The following is a 19,653-nucleotide window of genomic DNA, read 5'->3' as shown; positions in this document are numbered from 1 at the left end:
ACAGTGTTAATAGGCTGCCAGGCAATAATCTGATATCAAACACCAGCTGCCTGAGGTGACTGGTCCTGAATGTGAACCTGCCTCACACTTATGTGGCCCAAGTACCTTCCACGCTGTAATGAGAACTGTGGTCCCCTTCTGGTTTACTTTCTAAAACAGCTGGGAAGGTGGCAAAATTGCCTCCCACACAATCTGGAGGCACTGGGGAACATTTGCAATATAAAAATCAGAAGGCGGCGTGGAAGCTTTCCAAATGACCTTGGGGACCCATATTCCTGCCCATGTATGTTGTGTTGTGATAAAGGATAATCTCAATCTCAATCTCATGTCTTTCTACTGTCATAGGCAACACAATTTACTCCCCAACCCTATTCCAATCATTTCAAGCATTTCCATCATTTTACTGCCATTTATATAGAGAGATGCTGATTGTATCATTTATCATACAATAATATTTATCATTTAAGTTAATAGAACTGATGATAATGAACTGATCTTCTCTCTGAATAGCAGAACTTCTTCAAAATCTCATGCAAAGGTCTTGCACAGAGAACACAAAACAGGAGGATTTCACAACAAATACAGAAAGAATAGCAGGGAGAAACTGACAATATAATGAACTTTATCACAACAATGTACCAAAGCAATAACATATATTCTCTAACATATATTCAATTATCATATATTTATATGTAGTAATCACATTGCAGTAATATTATAAAACACAGAATGCACAATACAGAGTGCCATAGTGAACTATATATCCCAAACTATGCTCATGTGCATCCTCTGGTCCTGACAACCTCTGTTGCAGTGAAATTATTTCCACAAGCAGTAATGGCAAATTGTTCCACAAACGGTAGACAGGTAACAGATGAAAGTGGAATGTACTCTCTCAGATCTTCACAACCTTTGATTCAGAAATATATTTCCACAAGTCATAGGCAATAGTCCACACATTAATAGTTGCAGCAATACAGTAAACAGATTGTGGAAACTGTAGATAGTAAATGGATAGCAATGGTAGTGGAAAGACAACTACTTCCAGAGTTTTTTTTTTTAAGCCGCTTCAATATTTTTTCATCACTAGTAGTAAACTGTATATTCCAGCTAAGGATCAACTCCAAAAATCAATATCCAAGATGCAGTTTTTCCAAAAACATTCCAACAAACTGAATATAAAAGTAAAATGATGAAATACCCATTATCCCCCTCCCCCAAAATTAATGTATTATAGGAGATTATCGCATGGCCATTTTTGCCCTGGGCGTGCACAGGACAAGATCAGGTCGGAATGGGGAATCTTATAGTGACTATCATTAGTAGAATGGACATAGATTGGGATATATAGTTTACTATAGCATTTTGCTATGTAATGTGTTTTATAGTATTACTGCAGTGTGGTTACTACATATATATATATGATCATTGTATATATGTTAAAGGTCTTGCATAATCATACTGCATAAAGTGCCTCAGTTTTAACTGAGTGCTTACAAAATGCAGAATGTATGTACTGCTACTGAGGAACATATGGCTTCCCCTGCCACTGGACTTGGAATATATAGGATTTCCTTTAGGAAACACTCCTTAAACCAACAGGGCAACTGGAAATTTATATATGCTCTTTTGGGTCTTTTTGTAATATTTTTCTCAAGATCTTTAAGTATACTTTAATGAGTGAGGTCATTTGTCAATTATCAATCCTGCTGTTTCTCCCAGTAGCCATAATTCCCAGCCCCCTACAACACTGTTCTAGAAGCCTAGGGAAATCTGTGCAGCGGGTTCTTGGTGCCAAGGAGAAATGTGGTGAGAGAGGAAGAGATATAAAGCCATTTCACTAGTACTGGATGCTGAAGATGTGATATGACAACGTACACCATTAAAACTTGGCCTGAGTTTTGTGTTTGGAGCAACACAGCATCAAAAACAACAACTAACTTTCAGCATCAGATACAGATATTTACAACATAAAAATACCATCTGGTATTATTTGGTCTAGGGATGACCATTTTAATCCACAAGCATAGTTTTCATGAGAAGAAACCCAAGTAACAAAGTTGATTTGTCGTTACAGTTGTGCTATCATTAAGAACAACCTGCAGAAGAGCTGCATCTGAGGAAGTAGATCAAATCTATGAAAGCTTATGCTACAACTTCTTTGGCACAATTAGGCTGCATCTGCATTGTAGAATTAATGCAAATTGACAACACTTTAACTGTCATGGCTCAATGCTATGGAATTTTGTGATCTGTAGTTTTGTGAGATATTTAGCTTTCTCTGACAGAGAGCTCGGGTGTCACAACAAACTACAAATCCCAGGATTCTGTAGGATAGGGTCATGACAGTTAAATTGGTGTCAACCTGCATTAATTCCTCAGTGTGGCAGCTCCCCTGGTCTCCACCAACACCAGGCTGCTGATGTTGAATTTCATATTTAGATAACTAATAAATTGTGTGGCTGGAACAGTTTGTTGGTACTGTCAAAACAAACATTGTTTGTCACAGATATTAAGAAATATCAGGCAGAAGAACAAACTTAGGTAACAACAGATAGAAGGTTTTTCCATTCTTCATCACACTGTTGGGTTTCTTAAGACTTGATATCTTACTGTAAAAAAGAATAAAGGAGACAATATAGTGTTTAGTGGTGCTAGGACTCTTCGCATTTCTTTGCAGTCTGCACCAAATAATTCAACTTTTATGAACATATGGACAAACTTTTATCTGACTCATGTTTCTTTTTCAGTCAGAACAACAGCAATCATGAAAGCAGCCAAGAGAGTCTTGTGACACAGTAAAGACTAACAATTTTTATTTGGCATAAACATCAGTAACAAGTAAACACTGGCTCTTTGGCATGACTCACAAGGCTACAGCTGACTTTCCTAACACTGACAAATGTGTCTGTGTGGGAAAGAGAGTACCAAATATTTTACAGACTGCCAAACATCCTAAACTTGGAGGTTTAGATATATGGGTTTAATTTAAGCATGCTTAAATTGATGTGGGTTTATTTAAGAACTGCTACAAATGCCTGAGTTAATGTTGGTTTACTCAGGACCAAATTACATGCTACATTAAACACACAGGATGCAGTTGACCATATTTTCTCTCTCTTAAGTAAATGCACCCCCAGTCTGCACAGGTGGGAGAAGTTTAATCCTTTCTCCATCTGGCCTAAAATACCTAAAATTTACCTAGGAAAAAAATAAAACAATCCTGCCTCTCCTCACAGGGATTTTAAAAAATTAATTAGTTTCAATGGTTCTTTTTTCTCCCTATTTTTCATTACCATGCAGGGGAGGCATATTTTTAGATAAAAAACAGATTATGGAGAAAGCTTTAAATATCTCCCAGGTACACATGTTGGCACTGTTCCTGCTCAGTGCTGGACACAGTTCCCTTGTAGTTTCAAAAGCTATATTTAGATGTGTACATGTTTAGCACTGCATGTAATGTGGCCCACCTAAATGCATGCTCTGTGTGTGCTGCAGAAAACATGAGAAGACCACATATGTTTATACTTCTCACATCCTTTCTTTCTCAAAACTGGGGACACACACAGAGGGTACACACTACTGTTGGTGTGGCTGAGACATATAAGCATTTACACTCCCCCATTAAGTAAATAAATGGCATATTCATTTAAGGATTTGAATATGAAACTAGAAGATAATATATTTTGCAAGTGTTTAAAAGATGTGTTCCCTCAAGTGGTTAAATGGTCTGTCACAGTATGTGATTTTCCTCACCTATGTATCATGGATTTCCTGTCTTGTTTTGTGAATGGTCATTTGAAAGCAAACCTAGGCTTAATTTGTAAGTCTGGTTGTTGAGGCATGCCTGTTTTATTAAATCCCACTGCAGGATTAAAATCAGGTTTACTGGGAATAATATTCTTTAACATCTCCTTTTACCAAGAGTCAGCCTAGAGAATAACAATGAATCAACGCATAAGCATTTTTCCTTTTTTTATATATATATATATATATATATATATATATCTTGAAACTATGAACACTTCTCCCAATGCAATTGGGTATATACATATGGAAGAAAGGTTATGCTATTATTATTATTATTATTATTATTATTATTATTATGCTTTTTCACAGAGGAATCAGAGCAGATTCCAACAGTATAAATAAAACATCAAACAATTAAAAATTACAATTTAAAAGCCCCTTGTATGTTCCTACCTTGATACACAAATTAATATGCTGTATATGATCTCCCTGCCTAGTAAGACAGTCTGGACTATGCATTCATAGTTGTATACCCTGTTCAACCAACACTTCAGGAGCAGATAGGATCTGGAAGTAATCTTCCATAGCTACCGACCAAACAGCTACCTGAAAGCATTGCTATTGTTTTGTTACATATTTATTTAAGATGCATGGGAGCTGCTTTAACAAAGAACTCAAAATCTGCTTTTGTCAGATGCTTCAAAATACTTTTTCAAGCAAATTATTTAAACAGTCCACATCAGTTGCAAGCCTTTTAAAGACACCTGAATTTGGCACCTGTCTTTTTGAGTTCAAATTTGATAAAACTCAGTTAAAATTTGTTTTCCCTTCAAAGAACTTGGGGATGTTCTTTGCTTTTTAAAATAGGTTTTCTTCATATAATGGATCAGGGTGTAGAAAATTAATTTTCACAAGCAATTAGTTACTATTTCAAAGCCCCAGAGCCTTTATAATTACAATTTTAAAAGTAACTATGTTCTTATAATGAAATGCAACTAAAATTGTTAGTTTTCCATTTGTATTGAAAACAATAAAAATGCTACAACCTGCCATGCTGTGGTACAGAGCATATCTAAAGTATTGAGGCTATATCCCCTGCTACTATAAAAGTAGCTAAAACAGTTACAGTGCAAAAGGGAAGTGATCCTTCATTATTTTACATTAAGTTACAATGTTAACTTAGCTATGTTTTAAATATTACAAATGAGAATTAATAATTTGTTTTTGTCACTACTAAATTACGTCCAACCCCACTATCTGCTCCTGAAAGGGCTCTGTTTTATTAGGATATTCTGATGTTCAGAAATACCTGTTGTATAAGATGCCTTGAAGCCAATGCCTGCTATACGATGGTCACTGACAAATTCTACCAACATGGTGCTTTTAGAAGATATTACAGATGGGGGCACTTTTGCCCCACATGTCTTGTCCAGTAGCATCTTGTCCGATTTGCTGATGCCATCATATACCTTCACATAGTCAGCTGTACAGTCCTTAGAGGACTGCAGGTCAAACACCTCAAACTTCAGCTGTACCTGTTTAATGGGTAGAAGAAATGGGTGCTTTCAGTGCATTTCACCATTCTTTGATTGATATTCTCTATTAGAATAAGGCCTAGGCAATCCTAAAATGTAGAAGTGGGTAGGAGATTAATCTAAGTTATCTTTGGAGTCTCAGAGATGTTCTTTCCTTTTCCTTGTAGTGTGCAGAATGATTCACTTGCTTGTGCTCCAGTGGTTGTGAGGACATAGTAGTTAAATTGCTGATTTGGTATATGATTGAGTCCCAAATGGGAATTATATTGGAAATGAGTTCAAACTTGTATCCGTCCATGAAACATCCTAATTGGCCCCGGGATTTTCACTTTATAGGACAGTTTTGACCATAAAAGAGGATAGCCCTACATAAGCCACCTTCAATTTCAAAAAGTAACTTGCATATACCAAAAGAATAGCCTGATGCTTACCATTTACAAACTCCTCAAGATGGTAAAGAGAGGAAAACAAACCGAAAAACATAGGAGAATTGAGTGCAAAGTCTGCATTTTAATTATGCAAGCACTGTTGCGTTCAAAATCACCTTTCTATAGCTGGGTCCTTGTATTCGAATAAGCCAAAGACAGTTCACACCATTGGGGTACTTTGACGGATAATTGGCAGAAGTCAGTGATCCGTTTGAAGCAACTAGCACGCTACTGCAGCGACCTATGGAAGAATAGCAGCTGTATTACTACAGTCTCTCAGCACATCAGCAGTGCAATAGCAGTTGCACTTGTTTTCAGTTCTTCAGTTTGCCTTTTTAAGAATTGCCATATATTCATGGCTGGATATACACCACCTTCAAGTATATGCATGGGTTTCTCATTCTAGTACCTATAGAAGGATGTTAAGAGTTTTCCTAAACCAGGCTCAGAAATTATTGTGGGATTTTTTGAAAAGAATCCTAGTCTTAGGAAAAAACTGAGGTATAAATAAAGTGATTGGTTGTTCATTTGATTTTCTCTGTGGAAACAAACATTCCCATTGAGGTTGAGCTACTTACTGCAGTTATGCAAACGGTTAATTTTGGCCACATCAAGGTTACTGATTCCACTAAACTGTCCAATCCTTATAGAGTCATCTGGAATTGGAATAATAGTTGCCTCACCAGAAGTGTTAGATAAAGTTCTCCTGCAGAAACAAGAAAATAATTCCGCAAATGGTTTCTTAGAAGACGAAGAAGGCTACATCTACATTGCAGATGTAATACAGTTTGATGCCACTCTAACTGCCACGGCTCAATGCTGTGGAATTCTGGGGGCTGCAGTTTTATTTAGCCTTCTCTGTCAGAGAGTTCTCTGCAGCCTTCTACAAGATGCAGCCTTCTACAAACTAAAAATCCCAGGATCCCATACGATGGAGTCATGACAGTTAAAGCAGTGTGAAACTGCATCATCACTGCAGTGTGGCAGGAGCCAAAGAATAGTTCCAAAATCCACATTAGTGCAATATGTTTCTTAGGCATAACAAGTTGGAATGTCCAGATCTTTTCCTCAAGCTAAAGTTTACAAAACGGTAGTGGGGGTGGAAAAAGGGAGGAAAACATTTTTGAAGTCAAGTTGGTTAGAATGTGTAGATTTAAGGTGAAATGTCGAGTGTGGGGAAATTAGCAGACATTTAGATTGGGTCAGCATTTGTGGCAAGATAGCTTCCATCTATTTTTCAGTTTGTGTATGTGGGTTTTTTTTAAGATAACTGATGTAAATGATGACTGGCAATGCAGTTTGCCTTCTTCCTCTCTTGTTTTCTGTCATGATATAAATCTAACTAATAATTTGTCTTCTCTTATATCATTTTTTGCACACTTCCACTAGGAATACCCTCCTGTTTTCTTCGGCCTTGTCTCACACTTACTTTCTATCACACTTCCTCCTTTTAGTTATATCTCCCCTCCTGCTCTGTCAGAGTTGTACAGTTCAAGTAAGGAGGCCTCAGGAAAGATTATCACTTTTTTTTTCAAGAAAGAAAGAAACAAAATTCCAGAGAGATTTTAGAATCAAAGCTGTCAACTATTTAAGTTTCAGGTTGGTTTTAGAACCAAAACCATCAACATAAACCTGTCATTCATTGCCCACAACTCTTTTGTGTTCACATCCCAAACTCTGATGCAACACTGTTTTGGATCAGACCTTCTGAGACAGTTCTTTTTGCAATACTCAGATATAATGGCAGCTGGCAGCCCTGAGGTCAGCATGTTGGTGAATTCATTTACAGGAGCTATCTAGAGTGCTGAATGCTAAACCCTAAATAGACTGGGCACTTTGGATAGCTCCTTTAATTTTTGCACTAAAACCTGGAATAAATTAACTGCCCAATCGACATTGCAACCACCAGTTCCTACTGCCCTAGTAATCTTCTAACAATATATAATTCAAAAGACATCTAACCATCTTCAGTTTTTTGTGGGTTTTTCAGGCTATGTGGCCATGTTCTAGAAAGGGTTTCTTTCTGACGTCTCACCAGTATCTGTGGCTGGCATCTTCAGAGAATTGATTCTCTGAAGATGCCAGCCACAGATGCTGGCAAAACATCAGGAAGAAACTCTTCTAGACCACAGCCACATAGCTCAAAAAACTCACAAAAAACTATGAATGCCCGCCATGAAAGCCTTCGACTAACCATCTTTAGTTTGAAAGAATAAGATTTCATGCCATCTTACCGCCCATAATGCATTATTGAAGCATAGTCATATTCAAGACCCAAGTTGTTGGAATTTGGATTAAGCTCAAAGTTCTTTCTATGGTCTGTGAAATAAAATGTAAAATCTCTGAGTCAGGGACATATGGCTCTAGAGTCCCAGTTCTGTGGCTCCTCAAGTCCCCCATTTTTATTTCTGGTACAATTTTTGTGTGCCAAATCATACAGAAATGGATACAAAACACTTTCCCACACACCCCAGAACTTGCCTAGACCCCTCCCCAAAGTACTTCTGTATTTATCTAGAACAGAGACTGGAAGTCATGTTACTGGCCATAGTAATTTTGGCCATTATACAGATGAATATAGAGGCTATTGGAGACATGATGGGTGGCCATGATCCATGGATGTACAGTCGGTCCTCGCCTTACACGGGGGATCCGTTCCGGATCCCGTCGCGTAAGGCGAATTCCGCCTATGCTTGAGCCCCATTGGAAACAATTGGGCTCGTGCACGGCGGCGCGGCGGCGCAGCAGCGCAGCAGCATGGCACCGCGCGGGGCGCAACGGGCACGCACGCCCATTCAAATGAATGGGACGCACCGCCCCTTCCGCCCCACGTGGCTTGAGCGCGTATGCTCAAGCCGCATATCGCACGCCCGCGTATGGCGCGGGCGCACTGTATATAAAAAATTGACCATATTTCCCACACTGTCATAGGCACAAACATTTCACAGCTGAAAATTGGGATATCAGTGACAAAGCAATATCAGAGTGCAGTCAAGATGGCAAAAGACATTAATGAGGAAAACAGAAAAGCTAAGAGATGGTGCAGCAGTTTGCTTTTGCCAGAGCCTACAGGGAAAGCCAAGATTCTTTCCCTCTTCTCTTCTCCCACTGCTGAGTTAATTAACTGTATACTACTTTTGCACTTTGAACTCAGTTTGCAGCAATTGAAATAAGTGGGGACAAGGGGGGAAAGTGCAAGGATGAGGGGGAAAACTGGGGCATTTTAAAGCAACTGAAAAAGTGGGGCAACAAAAGATTAACTGAGATGATCCTTGCCAAACTGGGACAGTTGGCTGGTAGGTACAGTTGCTCATTCCTGGGGGGGGGGGGGGGGGTGAGATCAAGTATGCAGTGTACATATCCCCTAGACTCTTACTAGTTTTCTGCAAAATGTAAAAGAAGCTTTCTTGGGCTTTTCTTTTTCATAGAGAAGTCTTAACAAATCATATGGGAAGGACGCAAAACATATTGGGAAGACACGAGGGGGCGATCTCCCAGTATTAAGATTCCATTAAAATGTGAGATGTGTGGCAATTATATTCATTGATATCCTTAGGCTCTTCCTTTTCCCTATTTCATTTCAGCCCTTTATCACTATTTATACCACATTTCATGGACACAGGCTATTTGCCTAACCCCCAGTTCAACCATTTTATGGAATCCAGGAAGAAACAGACACTTGCTAATTAACCACAACACATAATTTATGCTTATACAAATAAAATAGTTAAATTGTGAATAAAGTAAGTCCTAAATTACAGAATAATTTAGAAGTACTTACTAGGACTAATGTATTGCCACATGATTTTCACATATTTGTCTCTGTCACTTCTGCTGTGCTCATGGATTAAACCTAGTGCATGTTCCAGTTCATGCTCAACAACTCCCTTCCACATGCAATGTGTCTTTGAAAGAAATATTGTCTGGGCACCTCCAATCTTTCCAGGAAAAGATGAGCAGCTGAAAAAGATATAGCAGAAAATAACGATAACAGTGGCAATTTTTTTTGTTGCTTTCAACATAATTTTAAACCCGAAACTGGGAAAAATTACCCTTTTGGATTACAAATACTCCCAAAAACCAGTCAACACAACTGTCTATATTGGGTAGGGGATTGTGAGACTTTGTTTCAAAAAACTTATCTATTCCAACCTGTATTCAAGAGAGTATGAGACTCACTCTGTACAGCATCTGAAGAAGTGGGTTTATATCCAGAAAAGCTCATACTAAAATAAAAACGAGTTAGTCTTTTTTCTGCCCCATCTTTCCTCCTTTTTACTCTTTATGAGAGTATGGAGTTTATCAGACAAGGGGAATTGGAAGAATAATCCAATGGCAATCTGAACACAATCATGGTGTTTAATGTTATTGCGTGATAACCCACTACACACAAATTCGGGTAATGAGAAGTCAGTCCGAACACAATCATGTGGTTTCACGTTATTGCATGATAGACTGCCACATGCAAATTCGGGCAATGTCATGCTATTTTCAGGCAATGGGGAGCCAGTTCGGATGTAATGCGTATTCACGTAATTGTGTGAAACTAGTGACTTTAAGTGAATGCGTTTTGGCCCCACTTTCTTTTCATTCAAATTTAAAAGAAATTCCTCCTGTTTGATATACTCCTAGGAATAGAGGTCTTTAATAATAATATGAAAATGATCAACCCTTTCACACTATACAGTTATAGGACTATGATTCATCTTTTACTGCCATAGTTCCATTCTATGGAATGCTGGGATTTGTACTTTAGGTATGTAGAATCGTCAGACAGACAGTCCTAGCCCATGACCAAACAACAAACCTCAAGATTCCATAGGGTGTGGCCATGGCCATCAAAAGTGGAATTATAGCGATACAATTGTGAAGTGTGAAAGAACCTGAAGTCAAGGATTATCTGAAAGGCAGCAGTCTGCATGATTAGTACTAATTATGAGATACAGCATGGTGCAGTGGTTGGAGCATTAGAAAAGGACTCTGAAGATCAGAATTCAAATCCCAGTTTGGCCAGAGAAATCCATCTGGTAATATTGGGTGAGTTAAACTCTCTCAGCTTCAGGGGATGGCAATGGCAAACCTCCTCTGAACAAATCTTGCCAAGCCCATGATATGTTCACCTTAGGGTCACAATAAGTTAGAAATGACTTGAAGGTATACAACAACAACACCAGAACTAATTAGTACTTGGTACAAGCATGGAGCTAAAAGAGGTTTTCAGTAGCATCTGCCACAAGGTTCATATCATCTATTTAAATTATTGATATAGGATATTTATACCCTGCCTTGCTCCTTTGAAAGCCTCCCAAGTGGCTTACAAAGGGCTAAAACAATCAAATATTAAACCGAACTGTTAAAATTTAATTGACACTGTAGTAAAATATAGTCCTCAAGGAACAGAATGAAAGACAGAGAGAAATATTCAATGCATGAAGTATTAACTGTTCAGCCAGATTTGCAAAAAGTCGTCCTTGTGCTTAAAAGAAAGAAGTCTATATTAAATGAAAGCCTCTAGAAAGAATAGTTCACAAATAGGGCACTACCACAGAAAAGCCCCTGTCCCAGGACACTTAAGTTCTGGACACTCATTTCAGAAGGAACAGCCTATCAGACCACAGCTTCAGGGGTTAATCTTAATGGGCAGTAAGCTTCATGCCAGAGCAGGTGCATCTATATGTCCCTCTTTTCACTTCAAGTCATACTAATAAACCAAAAAACAAAACGAAACGCCACACATTATAATCCTGTGTGTCTCTTGGAAGGGCCACAGAACAATAGCCAAGAATATCTGCCTACAGAAGATCTCAGCCTCTATTCTCAATATCATAAGTACATCCAGAAAAGGATCATGTCAGAAACCCTAGAAAATGTAGTGCTGCCAGTGTGGGCAATACTGAGCTAGATAGATTAAAGCTCCGATTTGATAGATCAAAGTAGGGATGTCTCTAAACTGCTATTTTTAGTCTAGGTTTGATGTAAGCAAACATTCCTTCTAATCCTTATTCATATCTACCCACAATCAGGGCACATAAGAGTCAAAACAACATCTCCTCCTCACTCCCCTTTACTTTTCAGAAGTAAAAACTGTAAACATAGTGGGCTCCCTCTCCCATGGCCAATAAGAACTGGAATGAAATACAAAGAGGCTGAAAATTTATCTACACTACATCAGTATATCAGCCTGATACCACTTTAGGTATCACGGCTCCATCTACAGTATCCAGGTCTCTGTAGTTTCGTGTGGCACTTAGAATCCTCTGCTCTTGTGTTTCTAGTTTCTAGCAAGAAATTCTAAATACCTTTCCAAAATATGAATACCAGGATTCCATGTGATGAAGCCATGGTAGTTAAAGTAGTGTGAAAGTAGTATAAATGTGCAGTGCAGATATGCTCTTGTGGGAGGGATGGCAATCGAATGAGAGGAAGAGAATGGAGTCACTGGAAAAGATGCATGCAAGGGCAAAAAACAGCAGCACACAATCCCATTGTCTGGATGAGTCATTCCATCATTCTGAGAAGCGAACAGAACAGTCCATGGAAACTGAACAAAGAAACCAAATATTGTACATGTAATGCAAAGTATGTCCACTCCATGGTATGAGTGGAGAAAGCAACAATTTTGTTAAAGCAGGAAGGCAATAATTTTGGTACGATGTGTCTGACTTTTAAATGTTTAATATTAATTGTGCTTGGAATGCTCTAGTAGAATCAGTATTTTAATGTTAACCAATGTTCTTGACCTTCATAAATATGCCTACATAAATATGCATGAAGGTAATATTGTAGTGGGACTTACCCATAACCAGGCACAATATTTAAATAGTCATTTTCTTCTTTTCGCTCCACAAAATTGATGCAAGTCAATGTTTCAAATTCAGTCATGGCTTCTTGAATTAAATCTCTATGCCATTGTTCTGGGGTTAACAAAAGAAATTACATTATTTTAGATTTCTCCCAAGAAGAACCATTTCAATTTAATCTGAAATATGTTTAGTTAGATGTAGAGACTTTTTTTCCCAAAAGATTGATTGAGAACTTCAGTCTAAATTGGATGGATGGACAGACAGACAGACAGGGCCAGGATCCAACAAGGTATTTCCACTAATGCAGGAATGGGAATTGTTCAGCTCTACAGACGTTATTGAATTGCAACTCCAACCAGCCTTAGCCAGCACAGCCAATGGTGAGGCATTGTGATAGTTTCAGTTCAACAACATGATTTCACTCCAGCACTACTCGAATTGCTTCTATTAACAGATCTGTGAAGTAGGTGATTCTCCCCACCATTTGCAGTTCTTCTACAGTGGATCGACACTAGTATAACATTCAGTTTAGCTATCTATCTGTTTAGCTAGATGCCTTAGAGTGTATCCACATAGCAGAAATAATCCAGACTGAGATCACTTTAACTGACATGACTTAATGCTAAAGAATTCTGGGATTGTAGTTTAGTCTTCCCTGTGAGAGACCTCCGGTGCCGCACCAATGTACAAATCTCAGAATTCCGTAACATTGAGCCATGGAGGTAAAAGTGTTGTCAAATTGTTTTATTTCTGCAGTGTGGCAGCAGCCTGAGCCAAAGATAAAAACATTCCAGTTGTTAATTATAGCACTTGAAAGGTTACTTTACAAAAGGAGTTACTTCACTTAGGCGGGTTACAGACCGCCATTTAGTACGTATTCTATACGTACTAGGGTTAGGAAGGGGCGGTGCTTCCGCACCCCCTAACCCTAGTACATATAGAATACGTACAAGATGGCGTCGCCCTGTTCATACGGGTGCCGCCATCTTTACGTATCGGACGCTGTGCGTCCGAACGTGTCGCGGTGCTAATGACGTCGCGAATGCGCCCCTGGCGCCTTGCGACGTCATTAGGGCGCCGCAAGAAGAAGCTCCATTTTGGAGCTTCTTTTTTGCTCCGTAACGGAGCTGCGCGGTTTGGCTGCAGCGGCTCCCTTACGGAGCAAACAGCAGCAGCGGCAGACCGCCTCAAAGCAGTGGTCTATAACCCGCCTTAGCTTACTTTACAGCATTTAAAAGGTCCAGCATAGTGTAATGGTTTGGACATTGGACTAGGACATAGAATCATAAAATCATATAATCATAGAATGATAGAGTTGGAAGAGACCACAAGGGGCATCCAGTCCAACCATGGGGGAAATCCCAATCAAAGCATCCCCCGACAGATGACCATCCAGGCTCTGTTTGAAGACCTCCAAGGAAGGAGACTCCACCACTCTCTGAGGGAGTGTGTAGGACATTGGGAGACCAAGGTCCAAATCCTGGCTTGGTCATGGAAACCCACTGGGTGACCTTGGGTAAGTCACACTCTCTCAGCTTCACAGGATGACAATAGCAAACCCCCTCTGAAGAAACTTGCCAAGAAAATCCTATGATAGGTTTGCCTTAGGGTCACCATAAATCAGAAACAACGTGAAGGCCCACAACAACAACAAATTTCATTTTACTAATTAGTCTTATAACACAAAAAGTCATTGTTAATCACTGCTACTGCAGTCCAGAAAGGTAACACACCAAGTTACTCATTACTAAGAAGTTGCTGTTACAGTGCTATTTTGGAAAATACAGAGAAATGTTCTTTGCAAATCAACTTTGCAACTTGGAAATTCTGAGAAAAATGCAAAAGACATGACAAAACAATACCTTCAGCCTGCAGCCACACATGAGGCCCTTTCTGTCCCACACTGAGTCACCACATTCCCCCCAACAATAAGGAGCAGGTAGGCAACATGTTCCTGTTCCAACAAAAAAGCCACTCTCGGAAAAAGCAGCTCTGAAAAAGTAACTTGTCTCTAAAATAGTTCATTAGAAGAACAATGAGTTATTTCCTAACTATGGTTAATTAGTTACACAGCCTTAATAGAAATAAAAAAGGTGAATCGCTCTATATTATTCTATCCCATCTTCCACCCATTTCTCATTCTATGCTGGTGGCCAGACATATTGATGGCTTTAAAATGAGGAAAAGCCTGCAGGCTGCTGCTGGCATTTCTAAGCCATTGATCATTATAAATATATTCATATGTAAAAACTGTTGCTTTTAATTTCATGGGAAGGATCCATGACTCCTAGGCTGAGAACTGGCCCACTGATCAAAGTATGATTGTTCCTTTGAGCCAGCATGAATACATTATTGTAGTAAGTCTTGGACTAGGACTTCAGGAGACTAGAGTTCAAATCTTTGGTCAGACACAGAAACCCACTGGATGACCTTGGATAAGTCAGGCACTCTCTGCCCAGTGGTTCTCAACCTGTGGGTCGCGACCCCTTTGGGGGTCAAATGACCCTTTCACAGGGGTTGCCAAAGACCATCAGAAAACACATATTTTTGATGGTGGTAGGAAAGTTGAGAACCACTGCTCTCAGCCCACAAATTTATTGCTGTGTTTTTATGGATTCTATGTTATATAAATGAATTTTAACAGAACTGTAATTTTAAATTTAATGTTGTACTCCAACCTTGATCTGCAGGGAGAGGCAGGAAATATATAAATAAAAACTATTATTATTATTATTATTATTATTATTATTATTATTAGAAAGCAATGGGAAACCTCCTCTGACTAAATTGTGCCAAGAAAACCTCATGATAGGGGTGCCACAAGTTGACATTCACTTGAAGGCACATAACAAATATAACTAAGGCCTGAGACAGATGGGCTGGAAGGGGCATGTCCACGCTGTAGGGCTTGGGAGCACACAGCAACCACATGCTCCCGAACCCTAGTCCGCACAGATGTCGCCATCATGACAGCCTCACATCCATATGGGGGCCACCGTGATGATGCAAGGGTGGTGATACGTCCACACAATGGGACACTAGGCTGGCATAATTGACGCAACACAGTGTGTAATGGCACACCGATGGCGGTACCTGTGTCTGCCAAAAAGAACCCGCTTTTAGCGAGTTCTTTTTGGTGTGGAGGGAGCCCGTGCAGTTTGGTTGCTGCGGGCTCCCTGTAGAGGAAAAATGGGCAGCTCCAGACCGCCCCTTTGGGGCGGTCTGTCAAACCCCTAAGTCTGGATCCAACCCAATATGTATCTATGAGAAAGAATGAAGAGTACATGTGGCTATCAGTTATGTTTAACCAGAAAAATCCAGAAATAATCCCTTTAGAGGAAAAAGGAAGACAAAGGAAAGTAAACCCACCAAAATCAGAGGAGATGGCATAGGGGATTCGTACTATTCCATCGCTGGATTGTGGCCAGTAGCAAGGGTTAGCAGCACAGAAGATTGCACTGCGGCTGAATTTCACTGCAATATCACCTTCCATCAATTTCTGGCGGTTCCCTGGGTGCATACAGGAGAAAGAAGCCACAAAATGTGACTGTGAAATGGAAGGAATGAGAAAAAGATAGATGTTTTGTCCACCAAGAGCAAACAGACAAAGGGAAAACTGAACACAGGAGAAAGGGTTCAGTGACAGAGATTCCAGACTAGAGTGATTCCATACAAGCTGGACTATAAAGTCCTTTGCTGTCTGCAAAAATGAAATGAGGTATGTGTGTTCCTGGTTTCCACTCCACTAAACACATCTGAGGATGTAGACTGAAGTCTATAAAAGCTCATGCTGCCAACTTCTTTCTTTCAGTTAGTCTCAAAGGTGCTGCAAGATCTCTCTACATACTGCTTCTACAGACTAACATGGCTATATCTTTGAATAACAGCTGGAAACAGTTATGAGAGAAATAGTTTTTTTTACAGCAGCCTTCTCTAACCTGACATTCACCTGATCTATTGTACTACAAGTTTCATCCCCCCCTGCCAGCAAGTTCAGAGAACCTTCTGGTTGAGGATATTGGGAGTTGTAGTATAACACATCTGATTGGGAAAGTCTGAGCTACAAGAAAAGGAATAGGAAGGGGAAGTTGTGGAGAACAATGCTGAGCTGGGCTAGACTAGATGTGATGTTATATACTTAGCTGTTTATAATATTCCTTTAAAAATGGAAATAGCAGCTGTGAGATATAGTGATGATTATCAGAAATGTATCACTTCTTCCCATTCTGTGTTACTAAGGAAAATCTGTCTTCTGAAACTGTCTTCTGGTATTTATTTGCTTTTGAGTAGCAATTTCCACATGGAGAAGCACTTACTTAAATGATTTTCATACAATGGATGAGTTTGGCTCTTAATATCATGTCCAGTTTGGCTCTTAATATGAATACATGTAAAAACACCTTCCTGGTGATTGGTATATCTATGGCATTTCAGCAAATAGGTTTTAGTTGGCTAAAGTAAAATATTAGTGTTTTTTTTAATGATTGTGCACAGTAGTTTGAACATTGGACTATGATTCTGGAGAGCAGGGTTTTAATTCCATCTCTGCCATATACACCACTTGGTTACTTTGGACATGTCACACTTTCTCAGACTCAGGGGATGACAATAGCAAACTGCCTCTGAAAAAAAATTGCCAAAAAATTCCATAATATGGGGTCACCATAAGTCAGAAACTACTTGAAGGCACACAACAACAATATGGACAAATGAAGGCACACTGCATCATTGCTGAAAGTGTCATTTTTTTCAACGTCTGCAGAATATTACCATTTTAAAATGTCTGGGGATATGGAAGCAGGTCACATTTTAATGGGCATGAACATAACACTCCTAAGTCCCTGCGGCTTGTTCAGAGATTGCCTAGAGGAACTGATAAATTGCATTCACATGACAGCATTTAATAAACCCAGTAAACATGCTGAAGATGGGAAAGTTCTGCCACCTTACCTTTATTAGCTTTCAGAATCAGGTCAAAAGCAGTCTCCATTTCATCATCTGGTTCTGCACAAAAATCAATGGCTGTCAGCTCAATTCATTATGTTCAGTGAACATATGGAAGACCCACACTAAGGTAATGGAAGATATTTTACTGCCCGGTCTGCATTCTGCTTACACAAGTTGACCACACTGGGAAAATTTTCATATTAAATAATTATAGCACTGTGATCACACTTTAACTGGCACAGCAAATATTTAATTTCTATAATACTTAATAGTGAACTCCTTGCTCTCTAAGCAGTTTACAATGTGTATGCCAATTGCCCCCAACAAGCTAGATATTCATTTTACCAACTTATGAAAGGATGGAAGGCTGAGTCAACCTTGCAGCTTCTAGGATCAATCTCACAACCTTGTTGCTGCAGTACCGGCATTTAACCACTGTGGCACCAGGGTTTCAGGGGGTGCGTTTGGGGCAATGTCTCTGAAACCAGATTTTATTTCATGTTCTAGATTATGGTGGGTAGCAAAGATGGAATGCCTTGACCAACTTCAGCCTGAAACAGATTGTTACTTCCAGCTAAAAAAAAAAACCCAACCATTTATATACAGTTATGTAAGTGTTGACCTTATTAAGTTTCCATTAATTTAGTATGTCTACTCTGATTGAAAGTAACAACTGAAGTTAGGTCTTCAGTTGGTTTGACAGATGTTATCTAGAGATAACAGGCCTAGCTTCCCATTGTTTATGTCCTACTTTCTTCCAGATGGAATAATAACAATGCTGTCTATGGCCTTAAAAATGTGAGCAGTGCCTTTAAAGGCTGTTGAAAAGCTTCAGTTGATCCAAAATGTTGTGCTCACTGCCTGGAACACATTTCTCAGGCCACACACACCCTCAGACCATGGTTTGAATCCTGGCTGGGACAAGTAAACCCACTGGCTGATCTTGGGCAAGTCACACTCTCTCAGCCTCAGAGAATGGCAGTGGCAAATCCTTCTGAAGAAACCTGCCAAGAAAACCCCATGATAGTTTCACTATAAATTGGGAACAACTTGAAGGCACACAACAACAACTTTTATAATGCAGAGGCAGGAATCATGTGACCCTTCAGATGTTCCTGGACTGCAATTCCCAGCATCCTTCACTATTGACTATGCTGGATAGAACTCCTAGAACTTGCAATTCAACAATATCTGGGGGAATCTATGATTCCTACCCCTGTTTTAAAACCCAAACTGGATTGGGGTGACTGGTGACACCAGTTTCTCTATTCATATCTGATGTTCTTTTCAGATATTGATTGAAAACTTTTCTCTTTTCACTAATTATTTTTGTCTAATCAGTTTGCTCTGTTGGGTTTTAAATTTTGCCTCTTCCATTTTTCTATGTTCTTGTTAACATACAGTATTCTGTTTTTATATTGTTTTATTGTGGAGCTTCCAGTTTTGGAAACTACATCATTATGACTTTTATGACAAAAAAGGAGAACTGTGATCATTATTTTGTTTTGTATTTCTTAGTAATTAGAAGCATCCCCACAAATGGACTACCTTCCATTTCACATACAAAATATTAGACATTGGAGCAACTAGTATCAGGGATTAATGCAAATCATTCCCACAAGGCAAGCACTATCTCTTAGGACAACCTCGTGTTGTGCTGTTTCCATACATAATTTAGCCCAACAACATACAGTATGAGTAAACTGATTAATGTCATTCTGGATGCATCCCAGCTATCCTAATAAAATCATACAGGACACCCTTCCCATCCTGGTGCCCTACAGATATTTTTGACTAAAAGTCCTACCATCCACCATGACACATGAACTGGGATGAAAGAGATTACAAGCCAAGAAGTTGGGGAAGTCTTGGAGAGGTGTCATCATTATCAATACAGTCCTGAACTTCAAGAAGCATTTTATACAGGGCTGTAACATGTGGGGCTTCATCTGTGTTAATCTTGAAAATGGAAGAGATACATCTTATATCTTTAATAATAATAATAATAATAATAATAATCTTATTATTTATCCATACATTTAAACTGATACCTCTTTGAGCTCCTATATACAGTCAGCCCTTCTTATACACGGATTTTTTACAAACGGATTTTTGAAAATGTTCCAAAAAAGTATAAATTTCAAATACCTTGATTTTCCACTTTTTATAAGGGACACCATTTTGCTATGT

General features: G+C 39.1%; 1 protein-coding gene across 1 annotated transcript; it reads right to left on the bottom strand.

Annotated features, from left to right (window-relative positions):
* Window positions 1-5,003: 5,003 nt before the first annotated feature.
* LOC121926620 (astacin-like metalloendopeptidase) lies at window positions 5,004-19,346 on the bottom strand. Its single transcript, XM_042459748.1, has 9 exons — window positions 19,271-19,346; window positions 17,467-17,520; window positions 15,886-16,026; window positions 12,510-12,627; window positions 9,495-9,673; window positions 7,948-8,032; window positions 6,292-6,419; window positions 5,830-5,954; window positions 5,004-5,285 (listed from the first exon to the last, which is right to left on the bottom strand). The coding sequence occupies exons 1-9, from the start codon at window positions 19,344-19,346 to the stop codon at window positions 5,004-5,006; spliced, it is 1,188 nt and encodes a 395-aa protein (XP_042315682.1).
* Window positions 19,347-19,653: the final 307 nt, after the last annotated feature.

Source organism: Sceloporus undulatus, chromosome 1 (assembly GCF_019175285.1).
Source record: "Sceloporus undulatus isolate JIND9_A2432 ecotype Alabama chromosome 1, SceUnd_v1.1, whole genome shotgun sequence".
Lineage (NCBI taxonomy): Eukaryota > Metazoa > Chordata > Lepidosauria > Squamata > Phrynosomatidae > Sceloporus > Sceloporus undulatus.
Note: the sequence above shows the minus strand (reverse complement) of the source record. Positions and strands in the feature narration are given on the sequence as shown.